At 44.2% G+C, this 21,808-nt stretch overlaps 1 protein-coding gene across 4 annotated transcripts in view; it reads right to left on the bottom strand.

Annotated features, from left to right (window-relative positions):
* ATPSCKMT (ATP synthase c subunit lysine N-methyltransferase) overlaps positions 1-21,808 on the bottom strand; it is a 178,377-nt gene that overhangs the window by 141,168 nt on the left and 15,401 nt on the right. For 2 of the 4 annotated variants that reach the window (XM_072807343.1, XM_072807341.1), the window contains one exon: positions 19,172-19,872. The exons of 1 other annotated variant lie outside the window; for it this stretch is intronic. In XM_072807343.1, the coding sequence (XP_072663444.1) occupies positions 19,672-19,872 (201 nt within the window). In that variant the 3' untranslated portion in view covers positions 19,172-19,671. Of the gene's footprint in view, positions 1-19,171; positions 19,873-19,900; positions 20,155-21,808 lie in introns of those variants that run through there. One more of the 4 variants, XM_072807346.1, reaches the window with a different exon arrangement.

Genomic DNA, 21,808 nt, shown 5'->3' with positions numbered 1-21,808 from the left:
CTCGATTCCCCCGACCCCGGATCATGCCCTGAGTCGAAGGCAGACGCTCAACCACTGAGCCACCCAGGCGTCCCCATAGCCAAAACAATTTTTTAGAAGATCAAAGTTGGAGAACTCACCATCCACTTTCCAGACTTATCATAAGCTAGTGCTTAAGACTCTATGTTACTGAAGGAAAAGACACAAAGACCAATGGAACAAAGTAAATAGTCAAGAAATAGACTCAGAAACATAGAGGATGGCCAAGAGACAAGTGAAAAGATGCTCAACATCACACATCATAAGGAAATGCAAATCAAAACTTCAATGAGATATTAATTCATACCTGTCAAAATGGCTAAAATCAAAAATGCAAGAAACAACAGGTGGTGGTGAGGACGTAGAGGAAAAGGAACACTCGTGCACTGTTGGTAGGAATGCAACTGGTGTAGCCACTGTGGAAAACACTATGGAATCTCCTCAAAAAATTAGAAATAGAATTACAACCTAATCCAGTAATTCCACTACTGGGTATTTACCCAAAGAACATGAAAACACTAATTCAAAAAGATACAGGCCTCTCTATGCTTATCGCAGTATTATCTACAATAGCCAAGTTATGAAAGCAGCCCAAGTGTCCATTGGTACATGAATGGATAAAGAAGATGTGGTATATAGAGAGAATGGAATATTACTTAGCCATAAAAAATGAAATCTTGCTATTTGCAATGACATGGATGGAGCTAGGGTATATTATGCTAAGCGAAATAAGTCAGAGACAAATACCATATGATTTCAGTCATACGTGAAATTTAAGAAACAAAACAAAGGAAGAAAAGAGAGACAAAGAAACAGAATCTTAACTCTTAACATCAGAAAACAAACTGATGGTCACTAGAGGGGAGGGGAGAGGAGATGAGGGGAGCAGATGATGGAGATTAAGGAAGGCACATGTCATGATGAGCACTAGGTACTGAATAGAAGTGCTGAATCACTATATTGTACACCTGAAGTTAATACAACACTCTATGTTAATTATACTGGAATTAAAATTTTAGAAACCAAAAATAAGAAAAATGGATTCACATATATCTTGTCAAGTGATTTTCAACACAGATGCAATGGCAACTCAAAAAAGAACAGTCTTTTCAACAGACGCTGCTGAAACAATTGCATAGCCATGTTCAAAGAAAAACCTTCATCTATTATCTTACCCTGTAACAAAACTCAACCTAAAATGGATCACAGACCAAAATAAAGTCTAAAACTATAAAACTTCTAAAAGTAAACATAAGCAAAAATCTTTGTAACCTTAGCAAAGATTTCTTACATGACACCAAAGCACAATTCAGAAAAGATCAATTAAATTGGACTTCATCAAAATTAAAACCTTCTACTTTGCAAAAATGTTCTCAACTGAATGAAAAAGAAAAGCCACAAACTGAGAGAAAATATTGGCAAAACACATGTAGTATAAAGGATTTTGTATCCTAAATACATACAGAACAGTCAAAATCCAATAATAAGTAAACAAGCAACCCAGTTTTGAAAACAGGCAAAATATTTGAATAGACACCTCACCAAAGAAGATATGTGGGTAGCAGATAAGGTTACAGGGAGACGCTTCACAAAATGCAAATGAATACCCTAATAAGAAACCAGGACAAGTGTATTAGAATGGAGGAAAGAAAACTGAGAAAAGCAGATGCTAATGAGAATGCAGAGCAATGGGAATTCTCATATACAACAGTCTCTTAGAAAGTTAACATACAAGCCAACAATCCCACTCCTAGTGACTTACCCAACTTCAACAAAATTTGCGTTCAGAAAAAAAAGCCTGTATGCAAATGTGTATAGTGACTCTATTCATAATCATCAAAAACTGGGAAAAATCCAAATGCTTTTCTCCTGGAGCATGATAACGTCAGCTATCATGCTATGAATGGATACATTCATCCAGTGGAGCCCTACTTACCAAAAGAAAAGTAATAAACACCTAACAACGGGGATGAATTTCAAATGCATTAATAAGTGAAAGAACCCAGACACAAAAGGTTATATCCTGTATGATTCTGTCTATGTGACATTTTGGAAAAGGCAGACTTTGGGGACAGGGAAGAGATGAGTAGTTGTCAGGGAACAGAAGTTGGATGAGGCACTGACCACAGTGTGGTAGGTTGGAATGTTGTGGGCACTGGGGTCATTCTCTGGCTTGACCATATGGTAGTTACGTGACCGTAAATGCATTTGTCAAAACTCACAGCGCTAAAGACCAAAAAGGGTGAATTTTTCTGTATGTGAATCCTACCTCAATTTTTTAAGTGTCTAGCTTTCCTACTCTACCATTAACACCTTAGGATGATGTTAAACATTCCTACATAGTACTAATACATGTCATTGTTATCAGCCTATACTTAGAGGAGATTTCTAGTTTCTTAGGCCAGAATATTGTCTTTTCTGAACAAAAGTTCGTCTGAAAGAAATCTATATATAAAACCCATTTTAAAACTTTGAAACTGGGGATCCCTGGGTGGCTCAGCAGTTTAGCACCTGCCTTTGGCCGGGGGCGTGATCCTGGAGTCCCGGGATCGAGTCCCACGTTGGGCTCCCTGCGTGGAGCCTGCTTCTCCCTCTGCCTGTGTCTCTGCCTCTCTCTCTCTCTCTGTGTGTCTCTCGTGAATAAATAAATAAAATCTTTTTTTAATAAATAAATAAATAAAACTTTGAAACTTTCTCCTGCTGTGAGAAAAAAAATTGTAAATAGCAAATCACTGTCCTTCATCATTTCCCTCCACATACAAATTGAGCAGTAAAATCCTCTTTCTTGTTTATAATTCCAGCAATAGTTCATTTGCTGCTGAGAAAGAATTTATCATAATCAGTCTGAATTATTTTCATGTTTGCTAGTGGTCTGCAGGATTTGACCAACAGTCATATGGATAATTTGAAATATTTGTTCATATCCATTGTCTTCTGTAGCAAAGTAATTTTTTACAAAAAAAAAAATCAAAACCTTCTGTTTTTATGGAACCTTTCTTTATATGGGATCAAAATTCATGTCTTAAAAAGCATCAAGTAAAAGCCTGGACAAATAATCACCAAACTATTGAAGATACAAAATGCCGACAAGTGAACCAAAGTGTGAAGCAGAATAAAATGCAAATCCATCATGTACTTCTCTCATCCCAGAGAACTGCTGAGCACTCAAGCTTTTTTCCTTCCCTTTGCCTAACTACTAAGTGGGTGGAAATGTTTTCCTTTCATTTACTAAAAACAAAAATGATGCTACATCAGCAGATAGGCTACAAAATAAAACATAAAAAAAAACAAGATGATGCCTAGTTAAATGTGAACAAAACAAAACGACCAGAGACTTCATTAGGGCGTGAATTTTGCAAGCAAAAATTGCATTCAGAAAAATTAAAATGTGGAAGGAAAAGCATAAGACCCCATCAAGGACAGAAGGAGCACGGGGTACAAGGTGCTAGAGAGATGGGATAGAAAACACGAAGATGAAGGTCAGTGGGAGGAAGAGGGTAACCAGCTTAATTGAACTTGTGGAGGGGAAAAAAACCTATTAAATGGAAAGTATCTTATAAATTGTAAATAAAAGCAGAAATGTGCTGTAAATGTGAAATTCACCGTTCTATTTTGGGAACCCAGCACCCCTAAAGTACTTAGATTTTAATTGACATCTTAAAAATGAAAAATTGTGAGTAGAAAGGCATGTTCTCTCAATTAGGGCTTTTGCTAAGAGGAAACTTTTTCATTAGAAATTCCCAGTTTAGACTGATTTATTCAGGAGGAACCTAGCGCTGCAAGAATTCTAGTCATAAAAAGCAAAAGGAAAAAAAAAATAAAAAAATAAAATAAAAAATTTAAAAAAATAAAAAATAAAAAGCAAAAGGAGGGGATCCCTGGGTGGCTCAGCGGTTTAGCGCCTGCCTTCGGCCTGGGCGTGATCCTGCCTGGAGTCCCAGGATTGAGTCCCATGTCGGGCTCCCTGCGTGGAGCCTGCTTCTCCCTCCGCCTGTGTTTCTGCCCCCACCCCCATGTCTATCATGAATAAATAAAAATCTTTAAAAAATAAAATAAAAAATAAAAAACAAAAGGAAATTAAAAAAAAAAAAAAAACAAGTGGGCAGCAAAACGTATCCTAACTTGGGTTTTTGTCAACCCACAGAGAGAGACAGCCCTGCCAGTAAACTGCTCTAAACGACTCCGTGTTAGAATGACACCGCACCTGGGGAACAGACAGGTGGTATGAGCGGCCCGGCTGGGGAGGTTGGACATAGCGCCGACGCAGGTACCAGTGAGGGAGGCCGTCCAGGGACCCACAGACCCACGGCTGCACCTGGGGGACCCGACGCCCGGCGGAACCGGGACCAGGGGTCGCCAAGCACCGGGGGTGAGGACGCGGGGGCTGCCGCAGCTGGGGGGCTGGGGGGCTGGGGGGCTGTGAAGTGTCAGCGCCACGGGATGGAGAAGCGCCGGGCACCTGCCCACCTGCCGGGCTGCGCCCCCACGGCTCTGAGGGGGGCAGACGGACGCTGCCTTCTGAGCACCAAACAAGGCGCGATCAAGAAGCAGAGCAGGAGGGAGTTTGTGGAGGAGAAGCATGTGTTTGTTACCTCGACCATGGAGGTGGTTTCAGGGCTGTGTGCATAGGTCCAAAATTCATCAAACGGTACGCATTAAACATGACCAGGTTTTATAGGAGGTTTTGGTTAGTTGGTTTGGTTTGGTTTTTATGGTATATAAGTTATGCTTCAATAAAGTGTGAGTTTTCTTAAGAAAGAAGAAAGAAAAATCTGGGAAAGCAATGCAAGTCAAAAGAAGAAAAGTAGAGACTTCAGGAGACAGCATGGATTGCCAGGAATGAATTCTGGAAATTTTTCTTTTTAAAGATTTATTTATTTATTCATGAGAGACACAGAGTGAGGCAGAGACACAGGCAGAGGGAGAAGCAGGCTCCCCACAAGGAGCCCAATGTGGGACTTGATCCCAGGACCCCGGGGATCACACCCTGAGCCACCCAGGCACCCCTGGAGATTTTTTTTTTTTAAACTAGTACACCAACACCACTAGGTTGAAATAAAGGGAAAACAGCACAGCTGGACTTCAGTAAGACATGTGTCCACTCTCCCCATCCTTCACTCACAAATATTCATGGACTGCCTAAGGCATGCAGGCATCGTCCTCCGGCTGGGCACACGGTGATGAAGCCCATGTGGAGGTGACATCTGGCTACACACTCATCTGCATGTCCTTACAGTCAGATCAGAGCATCACAGAGTAGAGCATAAATTAATGAACAACCACCTCCTGTGAGCACTGGCCCATGGAGCAAATGATATACTTTACAGGATAGGGAGGTCCCAGGGCTCTGTCTCATTCAAAATTTGTGGCTGTTTCTTTCAAATAATATAGATGAGAACACTAATTTCATGGTTATTAAAGTTGTATGTGGAATAAAGTACACAGAGACAACCAAATAATTGGATGATTAAATTAGGATCCAAAATCCCTTAAAATCCTGTGGCAGCAGGGCAAATCTAACATGACAAAACTTAAAAAGAAAATATTTAAATTTTTCACTTATTTCAAAAACATCACACATACTTGAGTCAAAAAATAATAATAATAACTCCAGGGGTGCCTGGGCAATGCAGTCAGTTGGGCATGTGACTTTTGGTGTCCATTCAGGTTATGATTTCTGGGTCATGGGATGAAGTCCCATGCCGGGCTCCATGCTCAGCATGGAGTCTACTTGAGATTCTCTCTCCCTTTCCCCCTTTCCTGCTTATGTTCTCTCTCTCTCTCTCTCAAATAAAAAAAATACAAATCTTTTTAAAATTCCACTGACATAGTTTATATAAGAATATAAGAATAGTATAGTATAGATGACTTATCAGAAGCCTAAGGAAAAGTTCCATGTGAGTTGAGTATCAAGCACCAGTCTAAAGACAAGTTCAGTGCAAGGAAGGAGTTGTCTGTTGCCCTCTGCCCTGGTTGAGCCACACCTGACTCTGTATCTGGCTCCGAAACCCACACCTCAGAAAGATAGTTTAAAAGGGAGCTTCTGGGCAGCCTGGTGGCTCAGCGGTTTAGCACGCCTTCAGCCCAGGACCTGATCCTGGAGACCCGGGATCAAGTCCCACATTGGGCTCCCTGCATGGAGCCTGCTTCTCCCTCTGCCTGTGTCTCTGCCTCTCTTAAATAAATAAATAAATAAATACATACATACATACATACATACTAGCTAGCTAGCTTCTGTCAAGAGGAGAGTTACCAGGCTAGGGAGGGTTGGTTTGTATAAATAAACATGAGAATGGACAGGAGAGAGTCCTCCAAATCTTTGGATTTTGGATTTCCCACGGAGGAAACATTAGATTTGTTTGGGGTGGTCCCCAGCGGGCAAAATTAGGGCCAGCATGTGGGAAGTGCCAGAGAGCCAGTTTGCAGCCATGTATACAGAAGGCATTTCTAACAGGATGCCCTCAGGTAAAATGAGCTGCTCTAAGAGTTAGGAGTGAATCCCAGAAGGCCCCAGGCAGGGACACCATAACCAAAAATGAAATGTTTCAGACGGGAGTTGATGGTTATTTAGAATCAAGAACCTAAAGTTTCCATTCGGCACTATTTGTATAGGTCACCTTCTAGTCTACCCAGGACGTCCTTTCTTACACAATACAAAAAACAAAGAAGAACATGTCTTGGCTTCTAACTTACTGTTCACAATTTGGTGCTAGGCACAACCAGTTCTAAAAGTCAACACCAAACTCTCAGAGAAGGCAAGAAAGAGCAGTGAGAAAGGACGCCAGGGGCAGGAAGTGGACATGGCTGACAGCAGCCAGGGAGAAGTACGGAGGGGAGGTGTCCCGGGAAGAGGCTCTCCCCTAGAGCTGCTCACACACCCTCCACACAAGCCCACAGACTTGCCCCCACCACCCCCTACCCTAAAGTCCCTTCTAACTCTGGGGTCCTGCAAGCTACTGACCTAAACCTCACAAATCCTGTGCTTCTCTCTTCCCATTTTATGATAAAGATATGTATCAGGAACAAAAGGGAAAACACACACACACACACACACACACACACACAAACAATATCTAACCAGTAATACAAGTCACTGGAATTCAGTTCCCCACCTTCACAGAAGTTTAGCCCTGAATGCTGACGAGTTTGACCTAAAACACACTAGCACTCAGGTGTCCCAGAGTCTGACCCACCACTGTGTGTGGTCACACCAGCTCAGCATGATCATACCAGTTGGGCATGTTCACACCAGCTCAGCATGGTCACACCCACCCAGCATGGTCACACTGGTTCATCATGATCACACAGGCTCAGCATGGTCACACAGTTGACCACAGTCACACCCACTCAGCATGGTCACACCAGCTCAGCATGGTCACACTGGCTCAGAATGGTCACACCAGTTGGGCATGTTCATACCAGCTCAGCATGGTCACATCCACTCAGCATGGTCACACCAGCCCAGCATGGTCACACCAACTCAGCATGGTCACCAGCTTGGCATGGTCACACCAGCTCAGTGTGATCATACCAGCTCAGCCTATTCCAGTCCCACGTCATCACTGACCAGTTCTCTCCGGTATATGCTTTCAAAAGTAGCATCTCATATGTGAACTGAAGCTAATCTCCTACCTGTACATGTGAAGTTTAAAGAATTAACTTTTTGTTGAAAAGTCATATATATGGTTTAAAAGTGCAAAAAAGATACTTTAAAATCTCTAATCAAAGGGGTCTTCCTCTCACCTCAGATCCCAAACCCCACCCACCCTCCCCAGAGGCAAAAGCTGTGTCTCACATACTCATAGATTATTTCTGGCAGGGTATATTTGGGAGAGTCGGGGAAGGGGGAGCACCATGTGTCAGCATGTGAATGTCCCTTTTCTACATAAGTGGAGGCAAATATCACAGTCCTGCCCCTTGTTTTTTACACCTGACAACACTCTGTTCTGCTACCGCACCTGTTCCTGTAACACCAATTAACTCCCATACCACTGCTGCCTGGGGAATGATGTCAGAATAGCCTGGAAGTTTCACTGGTTTCTGTGAGGTTCTTTCTTCAAGGGGAGGTTAGCTTTGAATTATGAGAACTGTAAACTTCAACACGAAGAGCAGTGCCCCTCAACCTGTCAGTTGGATTTTTAGAAAATGTAAGAAGAATGCCCACCCCTCCTCAGAGAGGGGCTCCCCAGCCTTGCAGTCCTGGGCTCACAGCAGGTACAAGCCCTCCAGTGCTCATCTGCACTGTGTTGTTCCCCTCAAGCTGGCATTCCCATGCTGGGTTGTTTTTGTAAAATTATTATCCCCTCGGGCGGTCTCCAGAGCCACGGAGCTGCCTGCCTGGACTGTCACGTTATCTCCCCAGACACCAATGATTGTTTCTGTTAATGCCCTGATTTCAAGGTTGCAACCATTCTGAGTGGTCTCCCATTAACCCTGCTTTTTTCCATAAGACCGGCTAGGCTCCATGTGCATTCTGGAAGAAGGCGCGTTCCAGCAGAGGAGCTCTAAGCTCTACTGGAAATCACACATGCTTCAGTACGCTTCACTCCGCCGCAGCGTTTTGACGGATGCTCCGTACATATATACCAACGCGTGCTCAGCTGGCCTCAGCTGACCCAGCCTTAGGCTGTGTCCAATTATTTGTTTACTAAAGTGAGGCTGTAATTAACGCGTAAGATGTTCTTATGGACTTATTGTGGCCCCCCAAAATTCATGTACTAAAGTTCTAATCTCCAGTACTCAGGATGTGACTGTATTTGGAGACAGGGCCTCTAAAGAGGGCTCTTTAAAGATGAAGTTAAGATGCGGTTGTTAGGGCAGGTTCTGATCCAACAGGACCTGTGTCCCTATAAGAGGAAGAGACATAGGGGAAGCTGGTACCCTGGGGCCTGTGAGGGCCCTGTGAGGACACAGCGAGCAGAGAAGGTAGCTATCTGCAAGCTAAGCAGGGGGCCTCAGGAGAGACTAGTTCCGCCAACACCCTGGTCTGGAACTTCCAGTCTCCAAAGCTATGAGGATGACACATCTGCTGTTTCAGGGCCCGGCCCATGCTGCTTTGCTACAGCAGCCCCAGCAGACAGTCGGACGTGCAGACACCCACAGGTTGCTTACTGTCCAACAGACAGGTGATATGTTTGCACTGACCCATGTCTAGGAGGTGGACCCACAAAGCATGGGATAACTCAGTTCTGCTCAGAAGATATAACTTCCTCTACCTATTTCTGAATGGAGGGGACAACTCTGAAAAATTGGCTGTTTTATCCTCTCTTGGGCTTGTGTGGTTTTTTTTTTTTCAAAATTAAAAACATTTATGTATCAAAAGACACTATCAAATAAGTGACAAGACATAATCAATGAAGACAATATTTATAAAGCCTTCAGTCCATTCTTTTTAAAATTTAAATTCAATTGGCCAACATATAGTAGTACCTCATTAGTTTTAGATGTAGTTTCCAATAATTCATCAGGCTTATGCTTCTAACTCAAGGACCACTCTGTGCCTATCTAAAAAAGATTTATTCTGATTCAAAGAGACAGAGGATCTAAGCCTCAAAGTTATTCAAATGTTGCTAATGTCTAAGCTACTGAGTAGATGGGATTGATTCAGAGCAGCAGAGCCTCCACACGCTTGGCCAGGCAGTGACAAAGAAGTCACACAGGTGCTACTGTCAATCAGGCCTGGGTTTGAATACCAGCTCCACTCTTTGCTAATGAGTGCATGGGCCTTTAGCAAACCCAGTATTCACTAAATGCCTCAGTTTCCCCACTGAGAAATATCATCTCTACAGTGCAGTTAGTACAAGAATTAAAAATAATGTATCTAAGAGACCCAGGATTGGTAGACAGTCAACACTTGAGAGCTATCCTTGTTATCATCGTTTCTGGGCTATGAATTTCTATTCCTAATTAACATTTTCAAGTCAAGAGAGACTCGTGACCATGGTCTGCCTTTCTGAGCTGTCTTGGAAATGCCAGTCAGGCAGTCTGGGCTGGGGTAAAAGCAAATAAAAACTAAGAATCTTTTTTTTTTTTTTTTTTAAATTTTTATTTATTTATGATAGTCATACAGAGAGAGAGAGAGAGAGAGAGAGAGAGGCAGAGACATAGGCAGAGGGAGAAGCAGGCTCCATGCACCGGGAGCCCGACGTGGGATTCGATCCCGGGTCTCCAGGATCACGCCCTGGGCCAAAGGCAGGCGCCAAACCGCTGCGCCACCCAGGGATCCCAAAAACTAAGAATCTTTTATTGAAGAGACTGTCCTTTATCCAGTGGATAGTCTTTCCTGCTTTGTCGAGTATTAATTGACCATAGAGTTGAGGGCCCATTTCTGGGTTCTCTATTCTGTTCCATTGATCTATGTGTCTGTTTTTGTGCCAGTACCACACTGTCTTGATGATCACAGCTTTGTAGTACAACTTGAAATCTGGCATTGTGATGCCACCGGCTCTGGTTTTCTTTTTCAATATTCCCCTGGCTATTTGGGGTCTTTTCGGATTCCACACAAATCTTAAAATTATTTGTTCCAACTCTGAAGAAAAACCATGGTATTTTGATAGGGATTACATTGAACGTGTAGATTGCCCTGGGAAGCATAGACATTTTCACAATTCTTCCAATCCATGAGCATGGAATATTTTTCCATCTCATTGTGTCTTCCTCAATTTTTTTCAGAAGTGTTCTGTAGTTTTTAGGGTATAGATCCTTTCCCTCTTTGGTTAGGTTTAGTCCTAGGTATCTTATGATTTTGGTGCAATTGTAAATGGGACTCCTTAATTTCTCTTTCTTCAGTCTCATTGTTAGTGTATAGAAATGCCACTGATTTCTGGGCATTGATTTTGTATCCTGCCACATTGCTGAATTACTGTATGAATCCTAGCAATCTTGGGGTGGAGTCTTTTGGATTTTCTATGTACAGAATCATGTCATCTGCAACAAGGGAGAGTTTGACTTCTTCTTTACCAGTTTGAATGCCTTTTCTTTCTTTTTGTTGCCTGATTGCTGAGGCTAGGACTTCCAGTACTATGTTGAATAGCAGTGGTGAGAGTGGACATACCTGTTGTGTTCCTGATCTTAGGGGAAAGGCTCCCAGTGTTTCCCCATTGAGAATGATATTTGCTGTGGGCTTTTCATAGATGGCTTTTAAGATACTGAGGAATCTCCCTCTATCCCTACACTCTGAAGAGTTTTGATCAGAAATGGATGCTGTATTTTGTCAAATGCTTTCTCTGCATCTATTGAGAGGATCATATGGTTCTTGTTTTCTTTCTTGCTGATAAGATCTATCACGTTGATTGCTTTACTAGTGTTCAACTAGCCTTGCATCCTGGGGATAAATTCCACTTGGTCATGGTGAATAATCTTCCTAATGTACTATTAGATCTTATTGGCTAGTATCTTGTTGAGAATTTTTGCATCTGTGTTCATCAGGGATATTGGTCTATAATCCTCCTTTTTGGTGGGGTCTTTGTTTGGTTTTGGAATTAAGGTGATGCTGGCCTCATAAAAGGAGTTTGGAAGTATTCCATCCCTTTCTATCTTTCGGAACAGCTTTAGTAGAATAGGTATGGTTTCTTCTTTAAACGTTTGATAGAATTCCCCTGGGAAGCCATCTGGCTCTGGACTTTTTGTCTTGGGAGGTTTTTGATGACTGCTTCAATTTCCTCCCTGGTTATTGGCCTGTTCAGGTTTTCTATTTCTTCCTGTTTCCATTTTGGTAGTTTCTGGTTTTCTAGAAATACGTCCATTTCTTCTAGATTGCCTAATTCATTGGCGTATAGCTGCTCGTAATATGCAATCCCTATCAAAATACCAAAAACACAGGAAACAGACACATAGATCAATGGAACAGAATAGAGAATCCAGAAGTGGACCCTCAACTCTATGGTCAACTAATATTCGACAAAGCAGAAAAGACTATCTACTGGAAAAAGGACAGTCTATTCAATAAATGGTGCTGGGAAAAATGGACAGCCAAGTGCAGAAGAATGAAACTAGACCATTCTCTTACACCAAACATAAAGATAAACTCAAAATGGATGAAAGATCTAAATGTGAGACAAGATTCCATCAAAATCCTAGAGGAGAACACAGGCAACACCTTTTTGAACTTGGTCACAGCAACTTCTTGCAAGATACATCTAGGAAGGCAAGGGAAACAAAAGCAAAAATGAATTATTGGGACTTCATCAAGATAAAAAGCTTCTGCACAGCAAAAGAAACAGTCAACAAAACCAAAAGACAACCTACAGAATGGGAGAAGATATTTGCAAATGACGTATCAGATAAAGGGCTAGTATCCAAGATCTATAAAGAACTTATTAAACTCAACATCAAGGAAACAAACAATCCAATCATGAAATGGGCAAAAGACATGAACAGAAATGTCACCAAAGAAGACACAGACATGGCCAACAAGCACATGAGAAAATGCTCCGCATCACTGGCCATCAGGGAAATACAAATCAAAACCACAATGAGATACCACCTCACACCAGTGAGAATGGGAAACATTAACAAGACAGGAAACAACAAATGTTGGAGAGGATGTGGAGAAAGGGGAACCCTCTTGCCCTGTTGGTGGGAATGCAAGCTGGTGCAGCCACTCTGGAAAACTGTGTGGAGGTTCCTCAAAGAGTTAAAAATAGATTTGTCCTATGACCCAGCAATTGCACTGCTGGGGGTTTACCCCAAAGATGCAGATGCAGTGAAACGCTGGGACACCTGCACCCCAATGTTTAGAGCAGCAATATCCACAATAACCAAACTGTGGAAGGAGCCTCAGTGTCCATCAAAAGATGAATGGATAAAGATGAGATATATGTATACTATGGAATATTACTCAGCCATTAGAAATGACAAATACCCACCATTTGCTTCAATGTGGATGGAACTGGAGGGTATTATGCTGAGTGAAATAAGTCAATCGGAGAAGGACAAACATTATATGGTCTCATTCATTTGGGGAATATAAAAAATAGTGAAAGGGATTATAGGGGAAAGAAGAGAAAATGAGTGGGAAACATCAGTGAGGGTGACAGCACATGAGAGACTCCTAACTCTGGGAAACGAACAAGTGGTGGTGGAAAGGGAGGTAGGCAGGGGATTGGGGTGCCTGGGTGACGGGCACTGAGTGGGGACACTTGACGGGATGAGCCCTGTGTGTTATGCTATATGTTGGCAAATAGAACTCCAATAAAATAATATACAAAAAGAAAAAAAAAGAAGCAGCTAGGAATCTGACATTTCTCCATTACAAATCCATGTTTTAGTCAAATTCATATTAAAGCGCTCCTTAACAAAGTGTAAATCCCCTTGAAAATGGGAATGTGGGGCACCTGGGTGGCTCGGTGGTTGAGCGTCTGCCTTTGGCTCTGGTCGTGACCCCAGGGTCCTGGGATCAAGTCCCGCATCGGGCTCCCTGTGAGAAACCTGCTTCTCCCTCTGTCTGTGTCTCTACCTCTCTCTGTGTCTCCCATGAATAGATAAACAAAACCTTTTTTAAAAAAACAATGAGGGGATCCCTGGGGGCTCAGCAGTTTAGCACCTGCCTTCTGCCCAGGGCATGATCCTGGAATCCTGGGATCAAGTCCCATGTTGGGCTCCCTGCATGGAGCCTCCTTCTCTGCTTCTTTCTCTGCCTCTCTCTCTCTCTCTGTCTCTCTCTCTCTCTCTCGTCTCTCATGAATAAATAAAATCTAAAAAAAAAAAAAGAAAATGGGAATATGGAATGTGACACCTAAATCAAAGGTTAGTGGACACATGGAAGGAAGGCCATGGAATGAAGGAATAAAGCATGGGTGCCTGGGACAGGTGAATGCCAGGGAGCGAGAAGGGACGGTCTTTGGAAAAGCAGAAGCTCCGGCTGCCTCCCAAATGTGCTGACTGCTCACCCTGAGCACCAGCACATACTAATGCCTTGTGACACGCCCAGCTATCTTTACAGCAAACCCCGCAATACCTCGCCACTCGAACATAGCCACCAAGCTTGGGACACGTGTGGGGCTCGGTGGACTTTCCTGACATTGGGATTAATTATCATAAAAGGTCATTTCATTGCCCAATTTTTCACCCTATGATATTCCAGAAAAGAAAATTTCCTGGACTCTTCTTGTGATCAATGAGCTACTGTTTTATCCTTCTCTGGTAATAGTCACACCATAATATTAAATTAGAAAAAATAAGATTGAATTTCCCTCACCAATAAAAGTTATATGATTTTTTTTTTTTGTTCATGTTCAATTTGTATCAGTCCATTGGGTCACAAGTGTGCCAATTCCAATATAACCATAATGCGTCACTATTACAGGAACACTTCACTCTGCCTGAGAGGGTCCTGGATGACTCAGGTTTTCTATTCGAGTGCAGACACTCTATTGTGTTATTCAGATGGGAGATCTCCTTACATTTATATAAATATCCATCTTTCTATTTAAATATATGGCCTACACCATTTTGGAGGATAATGAGATCTTTATGTTTAACGCATGTCATGACAAGTGCAATTTTCCTTCGTCATAAAATAACCTACTGCATAAAAGGAGTTCTTAAGGAAACACAACCCTCAACTGAATCCTCTGAGGGGGGCTGAGATACCAGGGATGGCAAGGGCTCTGCTCCCGCCCCAGTTCCTGGGCCCTCGGCAGCAGATGGGGGCAGCCTCCTACTCCACACGACTGTGGCCTGCTCCCTGGTCTGAGCCCTTCACCCAGAGAGAAACCTGTCACTCCCTCATCTCTCATGGCCCTGTAAACTCTAAACTCCTCTGGCCTCAACTTCCTTACTCTAACTTCCACTTGTGTGTCCCCAATCTTTGTGCTCCTCAGTTTAACTTCTCGGCATGGAACCTGCATGATTCATCCCATCTCCATGGCCTTTGGCTCAGATGCCAGACTCTGGCCCAATCAGCCGGAGGAGAGTCAGTGAGCCCCGGGTCCTTATAAGACTGCTCCCTTGACAAGGCGATGGGTGGGACAGTGTCACATAGAAGGACAAGGCACCAGTAGTGACATTATTTCTCCCAGGGGCTTCAAGAATGGTCTCCTGGTTCTCATCAGAACTTAGGGAAGACTGTGTTCCCCGCAGCCAAGCCCTCTGGGCTTTAACAGATTCCAGCCTTCTCCAAGCATTACCACTTCTGAGCCGTAGCTCTGATAAATCTTATTGTCATCCATCAGCATCCCCGAAGTTTCAAGATTTCGGCTGCTTTTGTTTGCTATACCAGAGTAAAAAGCTGCCCATGGCCTTCTGTTGGGGGAGGCTAAGTATGGCTGGGCTGGCGTTGTGTGAAACGCCCTCACTGCTGCAGGCCGCTCTCATGTCTAGCGCTCCCACTGGGTTCAGCTCAAAGGGTTCCAGCGGTCCTGCTAAGGGTAGAAAACTCATGGTTGTTTTAGGTCATTTTGAGACTCCAGATGGATCTCTTCTACAACATCTCCACCAAGTGGCTGCCCAGCCTTCTGCTGCAGTATCTCCACTGAGAAGAAAGTAACTATGTCCAGAGGCAACGCATTCTAACTTCAAACGACTTTATTAAAACCATACTTCAGACTGATCTTAGCTTCACATCCTTTCAGCACCAACGCCAAAAGCCAAGGTCAGGCCTCAGGGCCGGTTAGAACAGGCCTAACTGCAGGTTAGTAAGTAAGTGTAGTAAGACTCTGTGCTCCTGTGTCTGCTAGTGGCTGAGCAAGTTGACCACAACTCCCTGTGCTTAGGAGAAAAATCACTAGACCATGCCTCCTCCCTGAAGGTGAGAACGGGGTGCTTCCAAACACGGAACATCCTGGCACCCAGTCATGTTCATGACCACTTTTTCCTTTCTTCTCCTGCTTGGCAAGCCTTCACACATTGGGAGCTCTGTTCCTGTTCTGTTTCCTCCAAAGCTCCTCTCATGCAGGGTAGACATCCACAGCCTCTTGAACTGCCTCGAAGGACAGGTTTTCAAGCCCCTTTACCATCTAGAATTCACTTATCAACACAGCTTCCCTTGTTCCTCTAGCTCTAGTTTGTTTATACCATCCAGATTGGTTTAGGGCCGAACTGCTGAAAGCATCCCCCGTGGGACCCGGGGGGCACAGAGGGAGTCCCCCCAGGGAAGCCTCCGTGGCGGTGCCGGCCACACCCCCGACAGATACGCAGACGGGGCTCCAGTGGAACCGGGGGGGGGGAGGGGGGTCCACTCAGCCCACCGGCCCTGACCATTACGTCAAGCGGTTAGCTTCCCGCTCTCCCCAGCTGGCACTGGAGAGAATCCTCTCGAAGCTTGGCTCCCTTCAACCTCCTTACCTCACACGGGCCAAGGAAACGATGGCTAGTCTGGATGGTGCTGGGTGTGGCTCTTCCAGCTACCGGCTGGCCTCTGACCAGCTCACTGCTTTCACAGAACACAAGCAGCTTAACCACCTGCATCCATTCCTCTCGGCTCTGGGCCTAAGAAGTCTCGGATCACGGCAGCCGCGGCGGGGTCTGGTGCGAGGCCGCCTCCTGGTTCAAGGCTGGTGGTCTTCCCACTCACGCGGGTGGGCGGAGGAGCTCTCTGAGGCCGCCTTCGCAGGGCACTACTCCCATTCAAGAGGGCCCACCCTCAGGCAGAGCACCCTCAGCCCCCCTCCAAGCCCCGTCTCCCCGGACCATCACACCGAGGGTCAGGATTTAATCTAAGGACGCAAACTGCGGTCCACGTCACAGCAGCTCCCCTCAGCAGCCCCACCTGCCAGGAGGGCAGTCTGAGTGGTTTTCTTCCCTTCTTTTACCAATTCCTTTCTAATCCTGAGGAATTATCTTTCCCCCTGCAAAACTCCCCGGGTGCAGGGATGCGGTAAGGCTCTGCTGTTACCCGGTCCTGCCCGTGTCCCCAAGGACAGGAGGCCCACTGAGGACTCCTGCCGTCAGTGAAGGCTGGATCTGAGTTCAGAGCCCTTCTGACTTGGTACCCCAACCCCACTCTGGGAGCGGGGCATCCCCCCGTGAGAGTTCTCCGTCCCTCCCGAATACTCCAGACGCACGTCTGACCTTGCCAGCAAGTGCATTCCCCCCGCAGCGCCTCCAGACAGGGAGCGGGCCCAGGACCATCTGCCCTCCACACTGCCGGGCCCCCTCGCCCCACTTGAGACCCACCCCCATTTGGGTCAGGCCACCACAGGGCACAAACACCACCACACCTGTGGGAGGGCAACAACACGGGTTCGGGTTTGTCCATGTAAGATGTCCTCCCATTGGAGGCTCCGAGTCAGTTCAGCAACTCAGTGGTATCGTCAAAGACCCGCAGTCTATCCAGCTTTCTGCTCCACCAACCTCCTGGCTCCCAGCTTCACTTTTCCCCTGGTGGCTGCAAAACGGCCGTGACAACTGCAGGCATTACTGCTTTGTACAGCTGCCCGAAGACAGGGGGGATGCTCACTCCTCAAGCACCTCCTTCTGTTAGCAATAAGCTCTAAGCAGATGTCCCTTCACACTTCACTGGAGGGAACTGGATCACATGCCCATGACCCAGCACCCACCCTGACACCCAGGGCATGGGATCAGACAACTGGCCCGGCCCAGTGTCCCTGACACCTGAAGGTTCTGGGGTTACCCAGAAAGAGGGGAGATGGCCATGGGATCAGAGGGAGCAGTGCCTGCACACCTTCAGCCAGTACAGGTGCCTGGGTCAGAGACCTGGAGATTCTGGTGCCAGGCCAGGTGTGAAACGCCCCACTGCGGCCCAGAGGACTGCAGATGGTCTAGGAGACACACATTACAGCACAAGCTCAGAAGACTCCTGCCCTTGAGAACATCTATGCCTTCACGGCAGCTCTTTCCTACCCCTGGCCATCAGGAAAGTACCTTGGCAGATGTGTAGTGTCCAGCTCTGAGGTTTAAACATCAGGAATCTTGCACTGTTTCCATTCTGTTTGGCTGTGACTTGTCACAATGTATGCCATCACTCAGCAATGGTGAACATAGTGTATTTATTTGGAAGAGTCTCAGTTCTTAGATCTTTTAAACTTGGTTTTATATCCTCTTGGTGGAGCTAAGCATTTCAGGAAATCAGAATGCTAGAATTGGCGGAGGATCCAAGAAAGCCAACCTGGCACACCTGGGGAAGGCAAAGCTTGCAATCTTGGAACCAAGCTTTTAGAGAAAGGCGCATTCAAATGGGAATGTGCTCTGATCATTGACCCCAATGTCAATGGAACCTCCAGGTCTGGTCAAACAGCTCCTGTTAGGCTATGTCACCACTAAGCTCTATCCTATTTTTGTTTGGTTATTGGTTTTTTTTTTTTTTTTTTTAACTTTAAATTTTATCAAGTTAGCATTTATCCCTTATTTCAATCTGCCAGACATTTCTGAATCCTACTTGGCATCAAAAATAGTAGCTCTTACTCCCTGCCTTGTGTCGTGTGCAACTTCTATGAGAAAATTCTTACAGGTCACTTACAGGTTAAAGACACAGCTGAAAAAAAATCAATTAAAGATCTTACAAACTCCATGAGTCTCAACACTTCTGTGAAATGGTCCATTTTTTTCTGAGGTTGTGGGACCAAGCATCATCTAATCCTTGGGAAGCTAAAGGAGAAACCCAAAATGGCAAGTTAAATATGCCTTTGCAGATAGTCTGATGCTTGCAGAAATCCACCAGAAGCCTGTCTAGAAACTTACTGCTGTTTACAGACACAAATACACTCATGTACACACACATACATCTCGGATTCAATAAAAAACAGTAGTCCATGTGGAAGGAGCCTCGGTGCCCAACGAAAGATGAGTGGATAAAGAAGATGTGGTTTATGTATACAATGGAATATTACTCAGCTATTAGAAATGACAAATACCCACCATTTGCTTCAACGTGGATGGAACTGGAGGGTATTATGCTGAGTGAAGTAAGCCAGTCGGAGAAGGACAAACATTATATGTTCTCATTCATTTGGGGAATATAAATAATAGTGAAAAGGAATATAAGGGAAGGGGGAAGAAATGTGTGGGAAATATCAGAAAGGGAGACAGAACGTAAAGACTGCTAACTCTGGGAAATGAACTAGGGGTGGTAGAAGGGGAGGAGGGCGGGGGGTGGGAGTGAATGGGTGACGGGCACTGGGGGTTATTCTGTATGTTAGTAAATTGAACACCAATAAAAAATAAATTAAAAAAAAAAAAACAGTAGTCCACTAGCCTTGGAACAAATTATTCTTAATTTGTGATATATATATTCTTAAATGTTCTAGAATATGAGGACCTACGTCCTTTAGAAAGTTTTACCATGAAATAGACAAAAGAAAGACATAAATCTTAAGGATGAATCAAGTTGGAGAAATCTATAAATATACCCTGTTTAAAAAGTGCTTCTTTTCATCTGGCATTAAGTCGTATTTTTTATTATGTGAAAAGCTGTTCACATCTTCCCCGCACGTCGATGTGATTATGACTCATTCATATTTTCATGTGTCTGAGTGCATGGAAAGAAGTCAGACCTCTTTTTTGAATACACTGTGAAATGGGACTTTAAATCTACCTGCTGCTCTTAACTTCTGTTTGTCTTCCAAAAGTTAAGGAAAGGAACAGTAGTTTTTCATTCCATACTGAAGAATAATATACTCTTTGCTGAAGACACAGATGGAAGTCTCTATAAAATCGAAGACGGCCAACACCTGGGAAACCACGCTTGATAAAAGTCTACGTTTGAGTGACTGACTGGGTGTGCGCTGGTCCTTGGGGCCTCTTGCCTCTCAGAGTGCTGATGTCATAGGCCCACACAGTATCTACCCCCTCCCCGGTGACATGGTCTGGGGTCCAGCCAGGGAAAGGGAATCGGCAGGCAATGACTCTGGCGTCATCCTCAAGTTCAAGCGCAAGTTTCTCCTTCAACCGCAGCATCTGTGCAGAACAATAGCCGTTATTTCAACAAGCGGTGAGTTGGAGGAAAAGATTCCCAAGTGTTCTTTTGCATCTTAGTGCCTGAAGATACCTTACAAAATTAGGAACTGTGGGGGTGTCTGGGTGGCTTAGTTGATGAAGCATCTGCCTTCGGCTCAGCTTATGATCAGGGTCCTGGTATTGAGCCCCGTGTCAGGCTCCCTGCTCAACGGGGAGTCTCCTTCTCCCTCTCCCTCTGCTGCTCCCTGCTCCCATGCCACTCGTACACTCTCTCTCTCAAATCTTTAAAACAAAATTAATAACTGTAAATAAAATCCCTTCAGAGCATAAATACATTATCAAACGATCCATTAAAATGCAGAAGTCACATTAACAACAGGGGCACCTGAGTGGCTCAGTTGGTTAAGTGCCGAACTTGATTTCAGCTCAGGTCATGATCTCAGGGTGGAGACTGAGCCCCACCCTCAACAAGGAGTCTGCTTGAGATTCTCTCTCCCTCTGTCCCCTCCTCCACTCTAAAAATATGAAATAAAGTACCCTTATTTAAAAATAAAGTGAGAAGCAGCTGTAAATTATCTGCCCACCTAGCATTTCAATCTATCCTGTCTCAACTACTTAACACATTTTCCCACATTTTAACATCTCTGAAATCAGGATACATGTTACAATTGACATAGTCTTAGAATTATGATTGGCAGTATTTTTTTCTTTCTCAATAGCAATGGTGCATACTAAAATTAACAGTACTGGGGCGCCTGGGTGGCTCAGGTGGTTAAGCATCTGCCTTCAGCTCAGGTCATGATCCCAAGGTCCTTGGATCAAGCCTCGCATCAGCTCCCTGCTCAGAGGGGAGTCTGCTTCTCCCTCTGCCCTCTGCCCACCCCACCCCCACCTTGTTCATGCTTGCTCTGTCACTCTCTCAAATAAATAAATAAAATCTTTAAAAAAAAAAAAAAACAAACACAGTATCTAGCTTCAGTGAAATATGGTATTACTAAATTGGACCATGAAAAATATACTCGTTCTAACTTAAATTTAATGAAATATTTCATGATTCTTCAAAAATTTATCTTTAATGCACTGATAACTTCATAGTCAACACAACTTATAAAAAGTAAAATCCTCTTATTTATCAATTTTGCATCCTTTTATTACCAACCTACCTGCTAAAAGTATTGATGTAATTATATCAGCAAATTAACAACCACTTTAAAATTGATCTTCAGATCCTACCATCTTTACCTCCTTCTTTTGTTATTTTGAAAGAATTTCAAATTTACAGAAAAGTCACAAGAATAGAACAAAGAATTCCTATATTCCTTCACCCAAGTTCACCCATTTTTAATAGTTTGGCATATTTGCTTTATGTAATTTGCCCTCTTTCCCTATGAATACTTTTCCTAAACCATTTGAGAACAGGTTGCATACAACATATCCCTTTGTTCCTTGATACGTCAGTGTTCTCTGAGACACAACCCCAGCTCCGTTATTAAATTCAGGAAATTTAAGATTGTATTCCAATCATAATCTCAAAGTCTTCCAATTCCGCCAAATGTCCCAATAATATCTCTTATAACACTTTCCCCCACAATGTCATGCTGCATGTAGCTATGTTTCCTTTGTCTACTTTAACCTGGAACAGTTCCTGCATCTTCCTTTGTCTCTCATGACAACATCTCTAGGAAGTCGGGCCATTGATCCACCGGTGGGCCCTCACCTTAGGTTCTCGACTTCTGCTCACAATGACTCGGCACACACATCTTTGGCAAGGCCCCACAAGTGGGGCTGTGAGCTTCTCAGGGCCCCACAGTCAGACGCCCATGGGGACCTTCTGCTGTGAGAGTGATGGTCACCACCCAGTTAGGGTGATGCTTGGTGTCTCGGCAGTGGGGTTGCTAGTTTTCCCTTATACTGAGCAATTTGCCAGAGGTAGCCT

Source organism: Canis lupus, chromosome 31, assembly GCF_048164855.1.
Source record: "Canis lupus baileyi chromosome 31, mCanLup2.hap1, whole genome shotgun sequence".
Lineage (NCBI taxonomy): Eukaryota > Metazoa > Chordata > Mammalia > Carnivora > Canidae > Canis > Canis lupus.
Note: the sequence above shows the minus strand (reverse complement) of the source record. Positions and strands in the feature narration are given on the sequence as shown.